The sequence below is a fragment of the Mycteria americana genome, chromosome 2 (assembly GCF_035582795.1).
Source record: "Mycteria americana isolate JAX WOST 10 ecotype Jacksonville Zoo and Gardens chromosome 2, USCA_MyAme_1.0, whole genome shotgun sequence".
NCBI classification, from domain to species: domain Eukaryota; kingdom Metazoa; phylum Chordata; class Aves; order Ciconiiformes; family Ciconiidae; genus Mycteria; species Mycteria americana.
The window spans coordinates 167967161-167985765 of NC_134366.1; the positions used below are offsets into that span (position 1 = coordinate 167967161).

At 37.1% G+C, this 18605-nt stretch overlaps 1 protein-coding gene across 5 annotated transcripts in view; it reads left to right on the plus strand.

The window, feature by feature from the left end:
• KHDRBS3 (KH RNA binding domain containing, signal transduction associated 3) overlaps window positions 1-18605 on the plus strand; it is a 95873-nt gene that overhangs the window by 19093 nt on the left and 58175 nt on the right. For all 5 annotated transcript variants that reach the window (XR_012774597.1, XM_075495321.1, XM_075495322.1 and 2 more), the window contains exon 2: window positions 6703-6821. Coding sequence is in view for 4 of the 5 variants with exons in the window: in XM_075495321.1 (XP_075351436.1) it covers window positions 6703-6821 (119 nt within the window). In the remaining variant the exon portion in view is untranslated. The remainder of the gene's footprint in view (window positions 1-6702; window positions 6822-18605) is intronic.

The following is an 18605-nucleotide window of genomic DNA, read 5'->3' on the forward strand; positions in this document are numbered from 1 at the left end:
AACTGTAAAATAGAACTTACAATGCTTGTGAATGCAATTTAAATAAAGATTGGTTTAAGTCCTTCAACAGGGATATTATTGAGTATGCTGAATGTTGTAGACATTCTAGCATGAACCAGTCATTTTATTGTAAATTCAAATTAGATTCATTGTCAGTTGCTTCTACAAAATTAAGGTGGCATATAAAAGACAGTTATTCTGAATTCAACTATTGTAATAATGTGCATTTGTTGAAACAAATTCCTATGTTTCTTATGCACAGTTCATACTCTTAATGTATTACTTTTTATGCCAGTTAAGAATTAGGACCTACTGTGGAGGCTAAACTTGTGATTTAAAAACAGGCTCTTTTAAAAGTATCAAAATGATGGCTGAGGAGAAGTGGAGTTTTCTGAAGTTCCTAGAGGAATGGGGATGGGTGTAGTAATAAAGCAGTTGCATTAAAAATTGAAAATTTTATTACACTTTTGATTCGAGTCTTTTAGGCCCATTCTGGGTAGATCTACATGTAGCTACTCCCCATATATTTAACTCCCTTATTTTAAAATTTTTGAGGCTATTCTTGTTTTTTGTGTGATTACTTTAGTTCTCTAATTTGCCTTTTTCTTGAAGATACACAAATCAGTATTTTGTTTTGGGAAAAATCTTGTGGGTGGAAAAAGGGATATTTGTTTACATCAGAAAATGTTTAGTTGCTGCTGTCTTAATTGTGTTTTTTCTTGTGGGGGATTGGGATGCTACATACAATTCAAACTGAGGAATTCTGTGTCTCTTGTGAATATGTACACAGAGAAACTATTTTAAATCTAACTAGGCTATGCTAGACATGTGTTAAGATACTCAAAAGCAGGAGGATAAGTTTACCTCTTCTGTTTAGTGCAAAAATTGGGAGAGTCATCCAGCTTCATACTGATCAAGAGGACAGGGAGAGTGAGTAGTAGGTCTCTTAGAGGCTGCCTTCAGGAAATCTGTGGGGTTTATTTCAGAAAGTCTTTTGAAATGTATTAAAGCCTTAGTGTGGTTATAGTTCATGTTGCACAGTACTCTTTTCAGCTGAAAAGAAGTATTTGTTGGAGAGGTACTGTTTCAGGTAACTTTTAATTGCCCCATTAGTGGGGGAGGAAATAAAGGAGTCCAGTGTAAGAGATGTATAATCTGAAGCACAGTTGAGACTATTTTATTATGACAGTAATGAGATTAAGCTGTCATCAATGTCATCAAAATTAGAACTATTGTTGGGTTCATAATCCTATGTTACTGCACTTTGGATTTAGCAGAAGCAGCCATGGAAGGACTGTGAGCATTAAACTAACATCCAGTGTAGCAGACTTTCTATGACTTTGCTTCATTGCAAAAGTTCTAACTGCTGGTATTTTCAGAATAGGTGTGCTTAAAATGTGCCTGAGATACAAGTACGGATTTTGCCACAATGAAAATTTTCAAATAAGAAACAGTATAGAATGCTGGAAAACTTTACACATGGTATAAAAGCAATGTTTTAATCCCAAAGACTGTTTCAGAAGTACTTACTGATACTCTGAACTGGAAGGACTGTAGAAAGGTTGAGGAAACTCAACTGATATTTGTCCATGTTTTTCTCCATTAAGGAAAAACTATTTTTGTTCTCAAATTCTGCTACAACTGACTTGGAGTCCCCCTCCTCCTCTGGAAGCTTGTCTCTTATTAAAGCTTGGGTGTGTTCCTTAATGGAGATCTTTAAAATGCAAACTAATAAGCCAAAAGTCTGTTTTTTTTGTAGTGCCATAATTTTGAGTTTTTTCTAATGTGAAACCATATGGAATCGTATGGTGAGACCAGCTATCCATCTAGCTCGGTGTTGTATCTCTAGCAATGGTCAATAGGAGAGATTTTTCAAGAGTTAAAAGGACAGGGAAAGTATATAAAGATACTTCCACAGCCTTCAGTTGAAATTAAGAGCTTTCTGAACTGGAGATGGTGTGTTTTTTCTAAGTCAGCTACACAGTCTTGAGAATTTACTGGGAAGTACTATTGTTGGGGAATGCTTCAGTAGCTGTATAACAGACTTGTTTGGTTGACTTGGTCTAAATTGTAATGTTACTTTCTCTTAGCTACAAGCTAATAAAATTGGAATTGTCCAAATAAAGCAAAATATACTGCTGCTGTTGCATAGTGTTAGTGATTTCCTAAACCTCTTCAGTGTATTTCAGTCAAGTGTTATTTAGGAGTATTTATAAAGGATAATGTTACTCTTAAGATATTTTCATTTTCAAAATTAATGTGGAAACTATTTCTAGTGAAATTGCAGTGCAGTTCTATCAATGTCCTATGTTTTCTGAAGCCATGATCATTTGGGTATGCTAGAATAATAAGGCTTGGATTCTTCACTTGTTCTCCCATGCAAAGTAGAAAAAATTAGTATGAAATGATTTAGCTTTAATAGGGTGTCTGATAAGACTTCTGAATCTAAGGAAAAATAGTAGAATGTTTCTCAAGGACTTGCAGACAAATTTACCTGGTTCCTGTTTTCCCTGATCTTGTGTTTTGGAAACACTGTATTAACAGAAATGTTTCCTGCATTTGTCCTTTACTTTGAGTTTTTGACCTTTGATCTTACATTGATTACATTGATTTACTACAGACGAATACAGAGCATCACTTTGTTCAACATTAAACTCATGTATTTATATTGGCTTAGCAGAGGGAGCTGGAATCCTGGCTTGTAGTTCTGTCACAGGAAGATTAATTCTACCTAAAGATTAACATGGAACAATTCTACTTTGTCATTATCTGATGTATCTAGCAACATTATTTGGTGAATTAACTGAGGGGTAATCATTGCTTAGATCTCTCTGCTATGATTAAATGTAAAGAAAAAAAATCCATGCAGTTATTGCTTCATCCAGTTAAATTCCCGGACTGTTGCATTAGCTGCATCCTTGGTCTGAGAACATGGGATTTTAATCTCTAGCATTATGGGAAGGTTTAATCACATGTTTATTTACTATTTGTGATCTAGGAAATGTCATAGCTTCATATAGCTAAGCACTACAGAATGTAATCTAAGGATTAGGAAAAGGCAAATCTTCCTATCCATTTGACCTTGAAAATCTGATTGGATTTTCTGTGTGATCTGGCATTTTTCCCTAATTATCTAAAGCTTGATGTATGTGATAGATACCGAATGAGCTGTGGAGATATGGGTAAAATTCCAATGCTTAACTTTATTTCATATTCATCTTAGATTCAAGTGCAAAGAATGACAAGAGAAATCTGAGATAAAATGTGGTCTCAATGTAAGATAAATTTTCAGTAATTCAGTGGCCTTGACATTGTTCATTCAAAATGAAAGTCTTATGATAGCAGTGAGTATGCATAAAGTCTTAAGTCAGTTTGATTAACTTTGGACCATAATAGGAAAATCTTACTTTGTAGTGCTATGGTAGTTGTCTATGGCTGTTTATTAGAAGAAAAACAAGTCTTTTGACTTTAAAACAAATGGGGAAAACTGTGATCCATTTTGCTAAGAGTTAATTGGCAGCCTCTTATGGGTTTCAGTAGCTGCTTCAAGCAAATAAAGTTGATTAAACAGTGGAAGTTACAATAAAGAAAGAAATGGTTGTTCTTAAAATGGTAAATAAAAAGTATGTAGCTATTTGGGGTAGGAAACCTGATCTTCAGAGTAATGAATGGATTTCTTTTAATATTTACTTTAGCCACTTCAAGTTGAGTGATCACTAGAGCAAGAATGTTCTATGACCTTGATTTTTTGTATTAAGTAAATCAAAATACCATAGAATTATGAGTATATCTAGCATGATTTAAGTTGTTGCAGTCATGTCCTTCAAATACTGAATTCAAATAACTTATGTAAGGTAAAATATTTAGGAAATATGAATAACAGTGTATTGATCTTTTAAGGAATTTATGCAGCTGGCTCACCTGAGGAATGCTACTGAGATATTGTTAGAACTTGGCTCTTAACTCTTCAAATACATTTTAACCCTGACAAGTCTGTTTGAGACCTCTGAATGTTCCTGAAACAAAACGCACTTAGGTATAATATTTCTTGACAGTTTTTGAGAAGGTCCTTAAACCACTGTTCATTCATAAACTTGTTGTTCTAATTTAAAATTCCTTACTACTTCTAGAAATGCAATTTTTATGAAATTAAATTTTCAGGTGGGCAGGGGGATTGCAGTGTATGCCATACTGTGCAGTTGTGCACAGTAGTATATGACTCAACAGGAGAAAACTAATTTTTAGCTTTACCAGTTTGTAAAAACATGGTGGGATTTGATGTTACAGGTACTCTTATTTTGTAGGTTTAGATTACTTCAGGAGAAAGTCCTTCACCGTAACAGTAACTATAGCTACTGAAAACTTCTAAAATCTTGTATCACTTTAACTATCTTTGCACTGATCTGTTCCAAAATACTGCAACACAGTGCATTAATTTTGAATCTTGAATGGAGTTGAACTGTGCTTTTCTGATTTTTTTTCTGAACAAATTTTAGTCCTAACACTTAAAGTCAATAATAGAATAAGTCATATTAAATTTTGTTGTAAATGCATTTGCTTCAGTCACGACAAAGTGGATGTATTTTTATTACAATTTTAATATTTGGTATTTCTTGGTGTAAAATGTTGCTAAAGAACAACATACTTCTGATCAGTTTTGAGCTTTGAGTATTTATACTGTTAATAGTGTATACCAACTGCAGCATTAAAAATCAGTGTCATGTTTCTATTTTCCACTTCTAAAATGTACAAACCTATAAGTATCTAGTCTTGTATTCCAAGAGAAATCAAAGAGCTTTATGATAACTGCCCTGTTATATCAGGAAGCAGGGGTGTTAGTTAAAAGTAGTTTATTTGTATTTGAGTGCTGTGATAGTACTACACTCTTATGTCTGAATGTGATATTCAGAAACTTTGACTTCTAAAATATATGACCTGCTTTCTGAGTGGGAACATCATGCCCTATAAAATTTCACTCTTAATTTCATCTGGAAATGAATTTCAGTGTAACTTTACATCTATTTGATTGCCCATAATTCTCTAGTTCATAAAGTGGCATCTACAAAGAACGTGTGAATTCCATGTTTACCTGGATTCAGCTGTTAAAATATGTTCCTCAGTAGTTGCCAGCCAGTACGCTGAGGGGTTTGGAGTTTTTTCTGAGCATGCTGCAACATAAAGGACACTTCAGAGGAGGGTTGCTTTGATAGGGCTCTGCCAGAATGTTTACTTTACTAGAATCCATATGAATCAAAAACTTCCTAGGGGCTTACCAAGAAGATTTGAAAGTATAGCTGGGGAAGGCTTTTCTTTCAAGAAGCCTTCAGGTAGTCTTAGGGTAGTTTGGCTTTCTTAGTTCTTCAGTCACTGAACATTAATTTGAATAAATACAGTTGTATTTATTTCCTGTTCTATGCTGGTGAGGTGAAAACTTGCATGGAAGACTGGAGTTTCAGTTATTGGGAAAGATGTTAGCATCTTCATTTCTATTGTGGTAAATGAGAATGAACTGGTATTCATTAAACAAAGCTGCTAATGATGCATGGATTTTTTTCTGTAGTAAGAAATGTGTTGGTTTACTACTCCTTCTGTTTTTCATTGCAAGTACTTTTAAACTAAATTGTCTTTTGAAGTGTACGTAAAGGATGCTTTATCCTTCTATATTTTTGATTGGTTTCTTTGCACTCAAAACTTTTTGTTTGTCTCCTGTTGGCATAAGATCACATTCCCACTAAAGAAATTTCAAGGTCTTGATAAATGTCATTAACTTCTACTGGTGAAGTAGAGTAGAAGGGTGTGTTTTCTTGTTAAAAACTAACAAGATATTTGAAGACTTGGGAGGACAAATGCTACATGTCCATAGAAGAACCTTTGTCACACTTCTGAAATTGTTTGGATTTTTGGTATGTCCTGTGCTAACATGTTTAACACTGCAACTCGCAGTGTGCTGGACTCCAGTCCAGCAAAGACTTCAAGCAGTGCTTCATTTTTAGTTTCCTTTTATGCTCATACTTCCCCACCAATGAAATGAAATCTGTGGTTTTTCTTTAGCACACTGGAGAGTCAATGTTTGGAGAGAATTATAATCAAGAATCAGTTTTGTATGTTGCTCTAGAATGAGTAGTCATGCAGCTTGGGTTTGAACTTCTAAATCTCATTCCTAATTCTGTTGTCATTGGTATAACACTAATCTCAGATTTTTGGGTATGATCTGTGTGCCTCAATTCCATTCCTGAAATTTTGAAAGATTGATTTGACATTTGCTCATAAGTACACTGTAGACAACCACCATTAAAACTATACTTTGTTTATAGTAGAGAGGGATAAAATAGTCAAGTATTCAACTATGCCGTAAATTTTTGAATTTAAAAATGAATAAAGGTATCTAAGAATAGTTTTTCCTGCTTGAGCCATATAAAAGGTAAATGTATCCTAAGTATTAAGCTAAAAGTTAGCATTTAAAATGCTTGCAGTGCTAATTCAAGGTGCTGATGTGAATATGAGTATTAAAGCCTGAAAAAGCAAAACATGGTTTACCCCATTGACCTATGTAACTAATTGTGTTAATTACACATTATGCCGTATGTATTATGCCATACAGTATTAGTTTTGAAGTTTTTAATTTATACTGCCTTTGAAGATTCTCAGCTTTTAGATTGTTGTATTAAACTGAGAAAATAACTAACTCTTTTCCTTTGACAGAAATTGAAAAATTCCAAAAAGGGGAAGGAAAGGAAGAAGAAAAGTATATTGATGTAGTCATCAATAAAAATATGAAGTTGGGACAAAAAGTTTTGATTCCAGTAAAACAATTCCCTAAGGTAAGCCCGATTTTCATATTTTATAAATCTAAGTGCTTATAGAAGATATTCCACTAATCTCAACTATTTTTTTAACTGTTACATTTAAAATAGTATTAACAGTCTCTATTATTGCTGTTCTGCAGCCTGTTCCATAGAAGTTCTAAGGTAGGAATGGTTCTTGTTGGAATAAATGTGTAGGAAAGTGGTGCTGGTCACACAAAATAATAGTATGTTGAGAACAAATGGTAAATGGATCATATTTTCAGGATAGAAGGATCCTCCTCTTCAGAACAGCAAAATGAATGAAATATATTTAAGTTGACTCTGATGCCAGGCTTTGAAACTTTCTTATTGTAGGTAGAAGTGCAGCTTAAAATGCACCATAAAAGTGTGAACTTTTTCTTCTCATCCTCTTAAGTTTCAGCCATTGTTAGTCTTGAATTAGTTAAATCTGCACTACTAAATTATACAGTCTGTTCTGGAGGGGTAGGGACTGTTTTATTAATGTCTTTGACCACCACTTAACACTTCTTTACTGCCAAGTATTATCCTGCATTAAAATATCGCTACCTGGAAGCATTTATTCAACATTCAATAGGCTGTGGAACCTTTATTCTTTTGGTCCCTTTTTAAATTTTAAGGTTAATGTTATGAAAATCAGATTAGCATTTTTTCACTTGTTTGAAATGGCTTTTTCTTCCTACTAAACTTCAAGATTGCTTCTGTTTCTGCTCACGGAGGAAAGGAATTCCTTCATTCCTTCCTCCATTTCTTTAGGAAGACTTTCTGTCAGTCTTTTCCTCAGACTATGCTGGGGAACTTGCAGGGATTGGTTTACTGCTGTTCAAAGTTTCATGAAATACTGCTCCAGTGAATTCAAGATTGCATACCACTTATTTTTACCCTGATATAGGGGGGCTCAATTTTTCTTAAACTTCTGTTTTATTACATATACATGGATATTTATTTTAAAGCTTACTCATTAAAGATTCCATATAGTCAAAAGGAATTGAAATTTCTTACTGTAGAGTAGTAGTCTGGGAGGTGAGTATGAATTCAGACTTATGACAGTACTCTTGAACTTCCCTGAAAAATACCCGCCCTAAACCACAAGTGGTCACTGCAGTTTGGTATCACTTGTTTACTAGGACCAGGCTTCTGGTTTTATTTCTGAGATCTAATAAACCTATATAAATTGTATGAAGTAACATAGCTTCAACATAGCAAACTGAGAGCCTTATCCTGGCATACCGTAGTCTGCAGGGAGTCATGAGTTTTGAATGCCTGTACACAGGGGAAGAAAGTCTTTCTGCATCCTAATATTTGCTCTAAAGATGATCCACTTCTGTTAAGTGTGTTCAGAGGAGGACTCAGAAATTAGGGTTGATTTATCAAGTCTTTTGGGGTAGATATGAAATGATTCCAGTCATCTTGGTTTCACTGAGCTGTATTTAGAGTGCATGCATTGTATATTCAGATTCTGCAGGACTTCAGCAGAACGTATTATGTGGTGCTTATAAAACCTGAAATTATACTTCACATAAATGCTTTACGCTTCTATGCTGTTCTTTTCTGTGCATGTATGCAGTTTTCTAGACCATTTTGGCTACAAGAGGTGTTAGTATTAGTGCAAATGTGTCATTTGTAGAAGGTGCCAAGTGATAGTTCCTCAGAAAAATGGTTAAAAGATTTGGTTCTGATTTATGAGCAATTTTCTTCCTCCTCCTCATCAGGATTGGTGACAAATACTTCAGAAGAATGAAATTTAAGACTTAAATATGGATGAAATCTGTGCAAAAAGCTTTTCTGCATGTGAATATTGAATTTAGAGCAGTTCTCCTAGCAAGCTGGCATCTCTTTCTCTATGCTTGCAGTCCACAGTAATGCTGTTATAGTGCAAGATCCTGAACAAAAAGATACCTCCAGTCTTTCAGGAGATGTAGTCTTTTTGGTATTAGTGAACTGAGAATCTGCTGTTTGAAGCTGACCATGTCACTACAATAATTGATAAACCTGTCAAACTAGCATTAGGGTACCAGTTTGGATGGAATCTGGCAAACTTGGGTATTCAGAAAGTGGTGAGGAAAAATTAAGTTTGCTTCAACTTTATGATTAGAATAGTGCTTCCCCAAATAAATGATCCTGCTTTTAAACAGGATTAAAAAAGCAAGTTATTAAAGTTATTAAATCCGTAACAGGGTTTAATATCTGAAAATGAAGCTAACTACAAATATAAGTGATTTTTCTAGCAGAAACTATTCCTTTGCTTATATTTGCGAGTGATGAATCCAGCAAGCAAAGATGCCTGTTCAGGTATATCGATAGGATTAATGAAATATCAATCAATTTTTTGTGATAAATGAGGTCTCTGGACCAAAACAGCCCACCAGTGCACTACAAGTGTTCAGTCAGCTTACTAGACCTGACACAGGGTTAACTTAAGTTTTCTTAAGTATTTCATTGCCCTTTCCCTCTTTAGAACTCCTCTCTAACTCTGACTCGTTGAATAAATCATAATGGCCTCAACACGGGTCAGGCAGCCCTAGCTCTGATCTGATCAACCTGGCATTGTAATGCCTGCTCACATTACCTGTCCTGTCAGATATATTTTCACGGGCTTATATCTGGGTTCTGTGCAAATTCAGCCTCATTACCTCTGTCAGCCGTGGAAGGTGACAGGTTAACTGCAGCAGAAAGCTATTCAACTGAAGTTCAGAGCAGCCGGGTTTCTATTGGAAAAGAATCTGGTAGGCCTCAGATTCAAAAGTAGGTATTTCACTTTTTGGGCATCTTTTCTCTCCCTGAAAAAACCCTATGAGTTTCTGGTCTTCTGCTTAGTGTGCAAACAGTTGAATGTCTGTGGTGATGTACTTAATTTACCTCCTACCTAATGGCTCTTGGTTGCTTCTGTGGTGCTATGTATTTATATACTTTAGCTGGGACCTTTTGTCTTGCTCTGACTTTGACAATGTTAACAGGCCTAATATCTCATACTAGAGCTAGTTGGCCTAAATGTTTTTTTCATGTCTGGACCTTGATAGAAGGTGATAGAATAACCAAGACAGCCTGATTTTTTTTTTCTGCTTTATGAAATAATTTGTCAAGCTAGTCCCAGGTGTTATGTTCAGTTTCTGCTTGAGGCTGGTGCATTTGAATTAATTTCTTCATTTGTGTGCTTTAGACTCCTGTACACATTAGAAAAACACCTGCATTAATATGTGTTGATATGGTGACAGTCTTACTTGGTAAGACAAAACCTTGTGGAAACTCTTCTATAGATTGCAGGTCCAGTCAAGTCTTTTCAAAATCCAATTGTATACAATCTTGTTAGTAATTTTTCAGGCTTGTCCAGCTCTACAGATTCCTCTGAAGTCTAATTTCCACATCACAGCAATTCAATCTGAGGTATTTAGGTGAGGCTTGAATATGCTGTGGTAATGCTGTCTACATTCCTATTGTAACTGGGACGTGCAACAAGCAAGGATTAGAGAGGTTAGGGCTTTTATGCAACCTTATAGGAAAAGGGCCAACTTTTTGAGGTAGGATTCAGTTCTAAATTGTTACCTATATGTAGGAGTCCATGTGGATGCTGGATTTCTAAACTGCAGTTAGTGGAATGAGATCTTGTCAGCTTACGCAATGGAGTTCAGGGTGATTTAATACACCTTGCTATTTGATCAGCTGAATACCTCAGCTGAGTCTAGGTCAAGTGTGAAAATGTGACCCTTAAATCTGTACTTCTGTTGTATTTCATGCTTGAAAATAATCTTCAAACTTGCACAGACTTAGATAAAGGCAGAAAAAGAGCTGGCCATGGAAGGTCATGGTGTGGTTGTCTTGGTGGAGGGACTCTCTGGATCTATCCTAACACTGCTATGAAATGCCAGCATGTGTGAAAGGTGTTTCATAGCTTAGATATGTACAAATGAGGCAGGAGGGAGTTATCTCCCTCCCATGCATTCAATGAATATGCATCACGAAGTAGTTTAGTCTCAGAAATCTGATTCTGCTTTGTCAGTTTAGTGAACTCAAGTGTTCTGAATTTGGAGGAAAAATAGCTTCCATGGATGATAAATGGAATGATGATGGCTTTCCATGAGATGGATCAAAACTATGGGAACAATAATTTCAGTTTTGTGACAAGCTACCATTTTAAAAATTGCTCGTAGATCTACACTTAAATACTGGGTAAATCTCAGAAGTTGGTAAGAAATACTCTATGTTGTGTCCCTGAAGTGATACTTTAAACATATATTCTCAAAAGTTACTGACTTACGGAACTGGTATCCATTTAAGCCTTTTAGCTCAACATTTAAAGTGAAAATATCTGTCCTGGTTTCAGCTGGGATAGAGTTAATTTTCTTTCCAGTAGCTGGTATAGTGCTGTGTTTTGGATTTAGTATGAGCATAATGTGATAACACTGTTAGTCGTTGCTAAGCAGTGCTTACACTGGTCAAGGACTTTTCAGCTTCCCATGCTCTGCCAGGTGCACAAGAAGCTGGGAGGGGGCACAGCCAGGACACCTGACCCCAGGGGACCAAAGGGCTGTTCCATACCATATGATGTCATGCTCAGTACATAAACTGGGGGGAGTTGGCTGGGGAGCAGTAATCGCTGCTTGGGGACAGGCTGGGCATCGATCAGTAGGTGGTGCCGATTGCTGCGGAGCAATGGCATTGTGCATCACTTGTTTTGTACATTGTTTTATCATTATTATTTTCTCTTCCTCTGCTGTCCTATTAAACTGTCTTTATCTGCAACCCATGGGTTTTACTTTTTTCTAGATTCTCCCCCATCCCACTGGCACGGGGAGGGTGAGTGAGCATCTGTGTGCTTAGTTGCTGACTGGGGTTAAACCACAACAATATCTATTTTAAACATTGCCATATACAGTGTATCTACAGTTGTTATGTAAAGTCATGGGGAGATGAATATTTTAATCACATGACTAGTTAGAAAACAAGTTTTCATAATACCTTAGTTCTGAGGATTTCTTAGGGTAGGACTGAGAAAATGTGGTTGTATAACTAAGTGACATGGAGAAACAAGCATCAAATGTAATACCAGGGATAACTCTTGAGCAACTTTATAGTAATTGACTAAGCTTTCTGTTGTGACTAAATGTTTAAAGACCTATTACTGTGTTGTGTGAAGGAGAGAGTAGTCTGTACAACATAGATGCTTGAAGCATTTACCTTTCTCTAGAAACCTTATTTTCTTGAAATGAGTAAGAAAAGTCTTGATTTCCTGGTTTCAGGTCGCTGTAAGGGAAAATGCTCTGAATCTCAATTTAACTATTTTTATTTTTTAGTAGTCACCCTATCACAGAGGAACCATTGCAGAAAAGTAATATGCCAAGAAAGCTTTCTATGGCTTTAATGACAATGGCTTGCTTAGAGGTTTACAGGAAAGCATTTGATCAAGCATTTATATTTTCACTAAGTATTTTAAGCTGGATGAACCATTCTCAGCAGACTTGTCTTGGTGGGGATAAACAAGGAATTACTTTTTCTATTATATCCCCCTTTCTGTAATATATACATTTAAAAACTCTGTAGCATTGACATTAGTTCCTTTTTTGCTGAGATTCGTATAGTAGATCAAATGCTTATGAAGAGAATGTCTCACTTGTATACTCTTTGTAGCTGTGTTTTTTCCAGAACTGTTTTCAGGGAATAGTTTCAAGCAGTGATCTAGTAAGGAAATAAATCTCTAGATAACTGTTAGTCATATTTTGATTTGGAGATTCTGAAGAAATGGCTGTTAAGCAGCGATGTCCCTAATCTCCATTGTACTATATCTGTAAAAATGCTTCTTAAAATGAGGATTTATGAATATCTAGAAAGGAAACAATTTCCAAGCGAAAACCTGATTATTGATTCATTTTTCTATTTCTTTAAATTTTTTCTATTAAAAATGTATTTTAAATTAGAGATTTTGTAGTTATACAGAAGTTTAAGATAATGTGTGAAAGTGGAACAAATACATGCTTTCAGTATAGTTAACCAGTGTTTGTTAGCTAGTGGACACTGTGGCCAAGGGATAGAATCCCGTATCTGAGGAATTTGAGAAGGGGCTGTTGCACTTCATGGTGTATCTTTAACCACAAAGTAAACCAGAGGTGTAGATATTGGGGTATGTGCTTTCAGTTATCAGAGGCTTTAGGAAATAAGAACACCCTATAAATCTCACATCCTTTTGCTCAAACTAATGTATATCTGGTGATACTTTGTAGTGATGTAAAACTACAGAGGGTACCATTTATCATGACTGGAGTATGTGGCTTGAACTGTAGCTGGGGTAACAGTTTTTCCCATCTTCTCCAATGGTATCCTCTCAGCTCTGTTAATCTGAATCTTGATAGTATTTTTGCAAAGATGCCTTAAATGTTTTGCTGTAATTTTGTTTGAGGTGCCATATTTGGCATATCCTTCAGAGCTGGTCTAGAAGCAACTTTGAGTTGGGGACTTGATCTTCCATTTCATATACCATAATCCTTAAGATCCTGATTGTTACCTAAGACATCAGAAGCTGTCTTAATGTATAGACAAGCCTTGATTTAACATCAATTATTCTACGCTGGATGAATCACATTCATGGCTGGCTCTTCAGAGTTCAGCTATCCTGTAGAACTGAATATGGCGATAGCTTGCAGACCAGCTTGCATTAGAAAGCAGTGTGACTGCTTTAATACAAAGTTAATCTGAAGCTAGTGAACTTGAGGACAATTTTGGGTATTTATGGCAGTTCAGATAGGATCATGCTATACTAGGGAGAAGGGTGAGTGAAGAGTGGAGTCTGGCATGTCTGATTCTGAGCCAGAGCTAGTGCATGTGACTGATCTGACTTGTATGGAGCTGCTCAGATGTTCTTTTGTTACTATCCAGTGCCTCTAATTCAGAGATATAATTCAGAGTTTATAAGCTTGAGTTCAATACTAAACCCGAATTTGTTTTTTGTTCTCGTGCTCTTGGGCAAATAAACTCTAGGAATGTGAGGCATGGGAAGTGCCCATGAAACTTGTACATGAGCTATCTTGTGTAAGAGCTAACTTGGATATGCCAGGCTTATTTGCTTCTGTTCCACCAGCAGATAGCCTGGATTTGTTGCTTTTGTAATGAAAACTTGTCTTGCTGTGTGGTGGTTTTGTACCTTTACGTTTGAGTCCTTCTACTCCTTGATTGCTGGGGATAAAGTAGTGTATTAATAATGATAGTAACTTAGTGGCTGATATATTTTTAAGTGTTTCTATATCTATACGAAATATTTCAAAACAAACCTTTGCTGATCAGATGTTTCCAATTTGATGTAAAAGGGAGATAAACTAATAGTTTGAACAAAATCCAGTACCTGTTCAAAGTAAATCTGTTTTCTACTGAAAGGATTCATTCAATATCAGAAATGGATTTTATTATGGAGTAATCAACTGAAGTGTTCCAAAGCTTTTTAGCTGTGTTACATGGGAGCAAAAAGGCTTTGGACTGCCTTGCAAGCCATTTTTTAGTAACCTTCAATGTTAGTCGTGTTTTTAAGCTACATCCAGAGGTACCGTGCTTTCAAATCAGCAGAATTTCAGACTTGCAGCACAGGTTTCTCATGCTTCAGACTTGTCAAATCTAATATTTGGAGCCTCGGTGCACAGGAAAGAATAGTTCAGTGGATCTCAGGATACAGCTAATACATTTTCATGTTCATTAAATGTGTTGTCTAGAACATGTCATCTGTGCAGCTACTTGTATTGCTACCATAGCATCTAGCTTCAACACTAGAGATTTTTTGGTTTTGTGAAGATGACAACGTTTGACAACTTGGGTGGCAACCTACAAGTTTTGTAGGTCAAGTTTTAGATATACACAACATATTAAACTATTTGGCTTTAATTAAAATAAACAATACAGCTGGAGTAAACAAATGTGCTTTGGAACACCTTCCGAGTTCTGAAGCCATTTAGTTACTTTGATTAGACACAAAGTGGATTTCACTTTTGTTGCAGGTATAAACTTCCATTTGTTATGACTTGTAGTTTGTATTTTAATTGTCAGGTAGTTGTTTGTTCCAGTTAGGAAGTCATATTCAGAGCTAATGCATTGCATAGTTAAATACATGCTTGCTTACTCCTAAATTGCTGTCAAAAATTGAGTAAAATTTCATCTGACTATTTTAACTAGGATTACTGCTAGAAATTTAGACTGTATTGGATGACAGGTACTCAACGTTCTGAAATAATTTCAGCATACTTTACTGTAAATAGAGAAATCTCTCATTTTAAGTGTATGCAGTGTTTATTTTTGTTACTAATAACTTACAAGGCTATTTTAAAGTAAACATAAGTAATCTTAAGTAATGCTTGAAAAATGTGTATTCCACTAGGAAAGTTTTCATTTGAGCTTAACTATGAACTCCCTGTTCAAAAGTAATGATCCTTTATCTAAGGAAACTGTTGACAAGGAGTTACTGACTTCTGGAAGTTCAGACTTGTTATGAATTGTCTCAATTTGTTTGCTTTCCTTGCAGTTATACCTCCAGAAATAATAAAATCAGAAGTCTAAGTTGGAGGGGACCTCTAGAGAACATCTGGTCCAACCTTCTGTTGAAATCATGACTGTAAATTAGATTACACAGGGCCCCATCAGTGGCCCCAGGTCCTGAATATTCTCAGCATGGGAGACTTACACTGTTTTCCTGGGCAACTTATTTCTGGGGAATGTTTTCCTTAACTGTATCTTAGGACCCATAAGAAAAAGGAATATACCTCAAAACAAATGTCAAGAAATCCTCAGACAATTTCTTTATTTGGCCTGATAATTTCAGAAAAGACTAGTTAATGCAAGGCCTTAAATTTAATAGCTTCTGTGGACTATAGTCATCCATAAGCAATTTGCTCAATTGTATCTTGATTCCAACTCGGGTCTACATTGGGAATTGAACTTGCAAGTACCAAGGGGAATAAAATTATATTTTCATATTTAGTAGGCTTTTAATGCTTGTGTTTCTTTTTGTCTAAAGCTGAAGTAGGTGAACTGGAGCTGTAGACTTTCTGCATTGTAGGGTGACTGCAGCTGGGCCTTTTTTCTATCAGTACTTCCAATGAAGCAGTAAAGGATTTTGAGCTGCTGCTACCCTATTGTTAAGTGTTTTCAAACTTCTCCAGAGGAATAGGGAGATAAAAGAAGCTCATCTTGGCCCTTTAGTGACACAGTAGTAGAGGAACAGTCAAAGAACTTACAAACTGTTCGTTGTGGTTTAGCCCTAGTTGGCAATTAAGTACCACCCAGATGCTTGCTCACCCTCCTCCCCCCTGGTGGGATATGGGGGAGAATCGGAAGAGCAAAAGTAAGAAAACTCATGGGTTGAGATAAGAACAGTTTAATAATTGGAACAAAAAATAATAATAGTAAATTGTAATGAGAAGGAAAACAACAAGGGAGTGAGAGGAACAAAACCCAAGGGAAAAAAAAACAGGTGATGCAGCCACTCACCACCTGCTGACTGATGCCCAGCCAGTCCCCGAGCAGTGACTGCTACCCCCTGGCCAACTCCGCCTGGTTTCTATACTGAGCATGACATCATATGGTATGGAATAGCCCTTTGGCCAGTTTGGGTCAGCTGTCCTGGCTGTGCCCCCTCCCAGCTTCTTGTGCACCTGGCAGAGCATGGGAAGCTGAAAAGTCCTTGACCAGTGTAAACACCACTTAGCAACAGCCAAAACATCAGTGTGTTATCAATATTATTCTCATACTAAATCCAAACCACAGCACTATACCAGCTACTAGGAAGAACACTAACTCTATCCCAGCTGAAACCAGGACACTGTTTCATAAATCTGAGGCCACAAAGAAGTAGTTTAAGCCTGTTTGCTCTTTAGCATCACTATATTTTACTTGTGCCTAAAATGGTCTTTCTGTTGACATGATTGTGTCACTTTAGATTCCAACAGTGTGAATATCCTGGTTTTACAAAGTTTCATTGGGGGTAGTAAATATTCCTGAACAGTAGCTGAAGTAATCTCTATTGCAGTATTTTGACAGGAATTGTGGTGGCTTGACCTTTGCTGGCTGCCAGGTGCCCACCAAGCTGCTCTGTCACTTCTCCCCTCGCTCTATTGAGGAGGGGGAAGTAAGATGAAAAGCTTGTGGGTTGAGATAAAGACAGGGAGATCATTCACCAGTTGGTCATGGGCAAAACAAACTTGACTGGGGAAGATTAATTTATTGCTGATTAATTGTAACAGAAGGATAGTGAGAAATAAAACAAAACTAAAAACACCTTTCAGAGAATCATAGAATCATTAAGGTTGGAAAAGACCTCTAAGATCATCTAGTCTAACTCTTTCCTACATCTCCCCCTTCTTTCCAGGCTCAACTGCACTGCTGACTCTTCTACCTCCTTCCCCCAAGTGGCACAGGGGCATAGGGAATGGGAGTTGTGGTCAGCTCATAACGCTGTTTCTGCTGCTCCTTCCTCCTCATGCTCTTCCCCTGCTCTAGCCTGGGGTTCCTCCTGCAGGATAGTTGTTCACAAACTGCTCCAATGTGGGCCCTTCCCATGGGCTGCAGTTCAAGAACTGTTCCAGTGTGGGTCCATTCCTGAAGGACTGTACCCTGTGGAACAGACTGCTCCAGTGTGGGTCCCCCATGGGGTCACAGCTCCTGCCAGGAGCCTGCCCCAGCATGGGCTCTCCATGGGCTGCAGCTTCCCTCAGGGCACATCCACCTGCTCTGGGGTGGGGTCCTCCAAGGGCTGCAGGTGGATGTCTGCTCCACTGTAGTCCTCTGTGGGCTGCAGGAGTACAGCCTGCCTCACCATGGTCTTTTCCATAGGCTGTAGGGGAATCTCTGGTCCGATGCCTGGAGCACCTCCTCCCCCATCTTCACTGACCTTGGTGTCTGCAGGGCTGTTTCTCTCACATTTTCTCACTTGTCTCAATTTTGCAGTGTTTTTTACGCTTTTTTACCCATGTTAACACATAGGTGCAATGTTGCTGATGGGCTAAGCTTTGGGCAGTGGTGGGTCTGTCTTGGAGCTGGCTCTATCCAACATGGGGGCAATTTCTGGCATCTTCTCACAGAAGTCACCCCTGCAGCCTCCTGCTGCCAAAACCTTGCCATGTAAATCCGATACAGGAATAAATTGCTACTTTCAGGAAGTGTTTACAGCATTCCCTACCAACTTCCAAGTGTTTATGTTTATCAGCTCTCTTTTGTGATTTTTTCCCAACTGAAGTAGTTGTCTGCATACTTTAAGTGAATCCTCAAGTCTTCTCTAACTGCTCTGTAACTTCAAATTTTATATACCTTCCAAATACAGTGTAGTGATATATGAAAGTGGACTGCTGAATGTACACAGCTTTTCTCATGGTATGTGTGACTGGGAATTTATGCCCTATGGAGCAGTGCTCGTGAGAACTTTTACAGCTTCTAGCTCTACTAAGTCCAGTTTTGTGTTCAAGTGACAATAGGCAGATTCTCCCTTTTTGTTTTCCTTTATTATGAATGGATTTTTGATACCTGTTTTCTTTAGCCTGCTTTCCCTCTGAAGCACCTTCTGGGCTGAAAGAGCACCAGCTGTATGTTTTGGTGTTTTCTATGAATGGAAATGGTTGGGTTTTCCTTGTCTTCCTTTATTTTTGTGGCTCACCACTTTCTTCTCCCTAGTTATTTTAATGGTGTAGTGCCGTGGTTATGAACCCCAACTGGTTTTGGTAAACTTTAGTGATAATGGGGGTTGAGTGGTAGTTGGGAAGATCTTGAGTGTTGGTTCTGGTTTGGGACTGGATTTGTATGCTTCTGTTCGCTGGATTT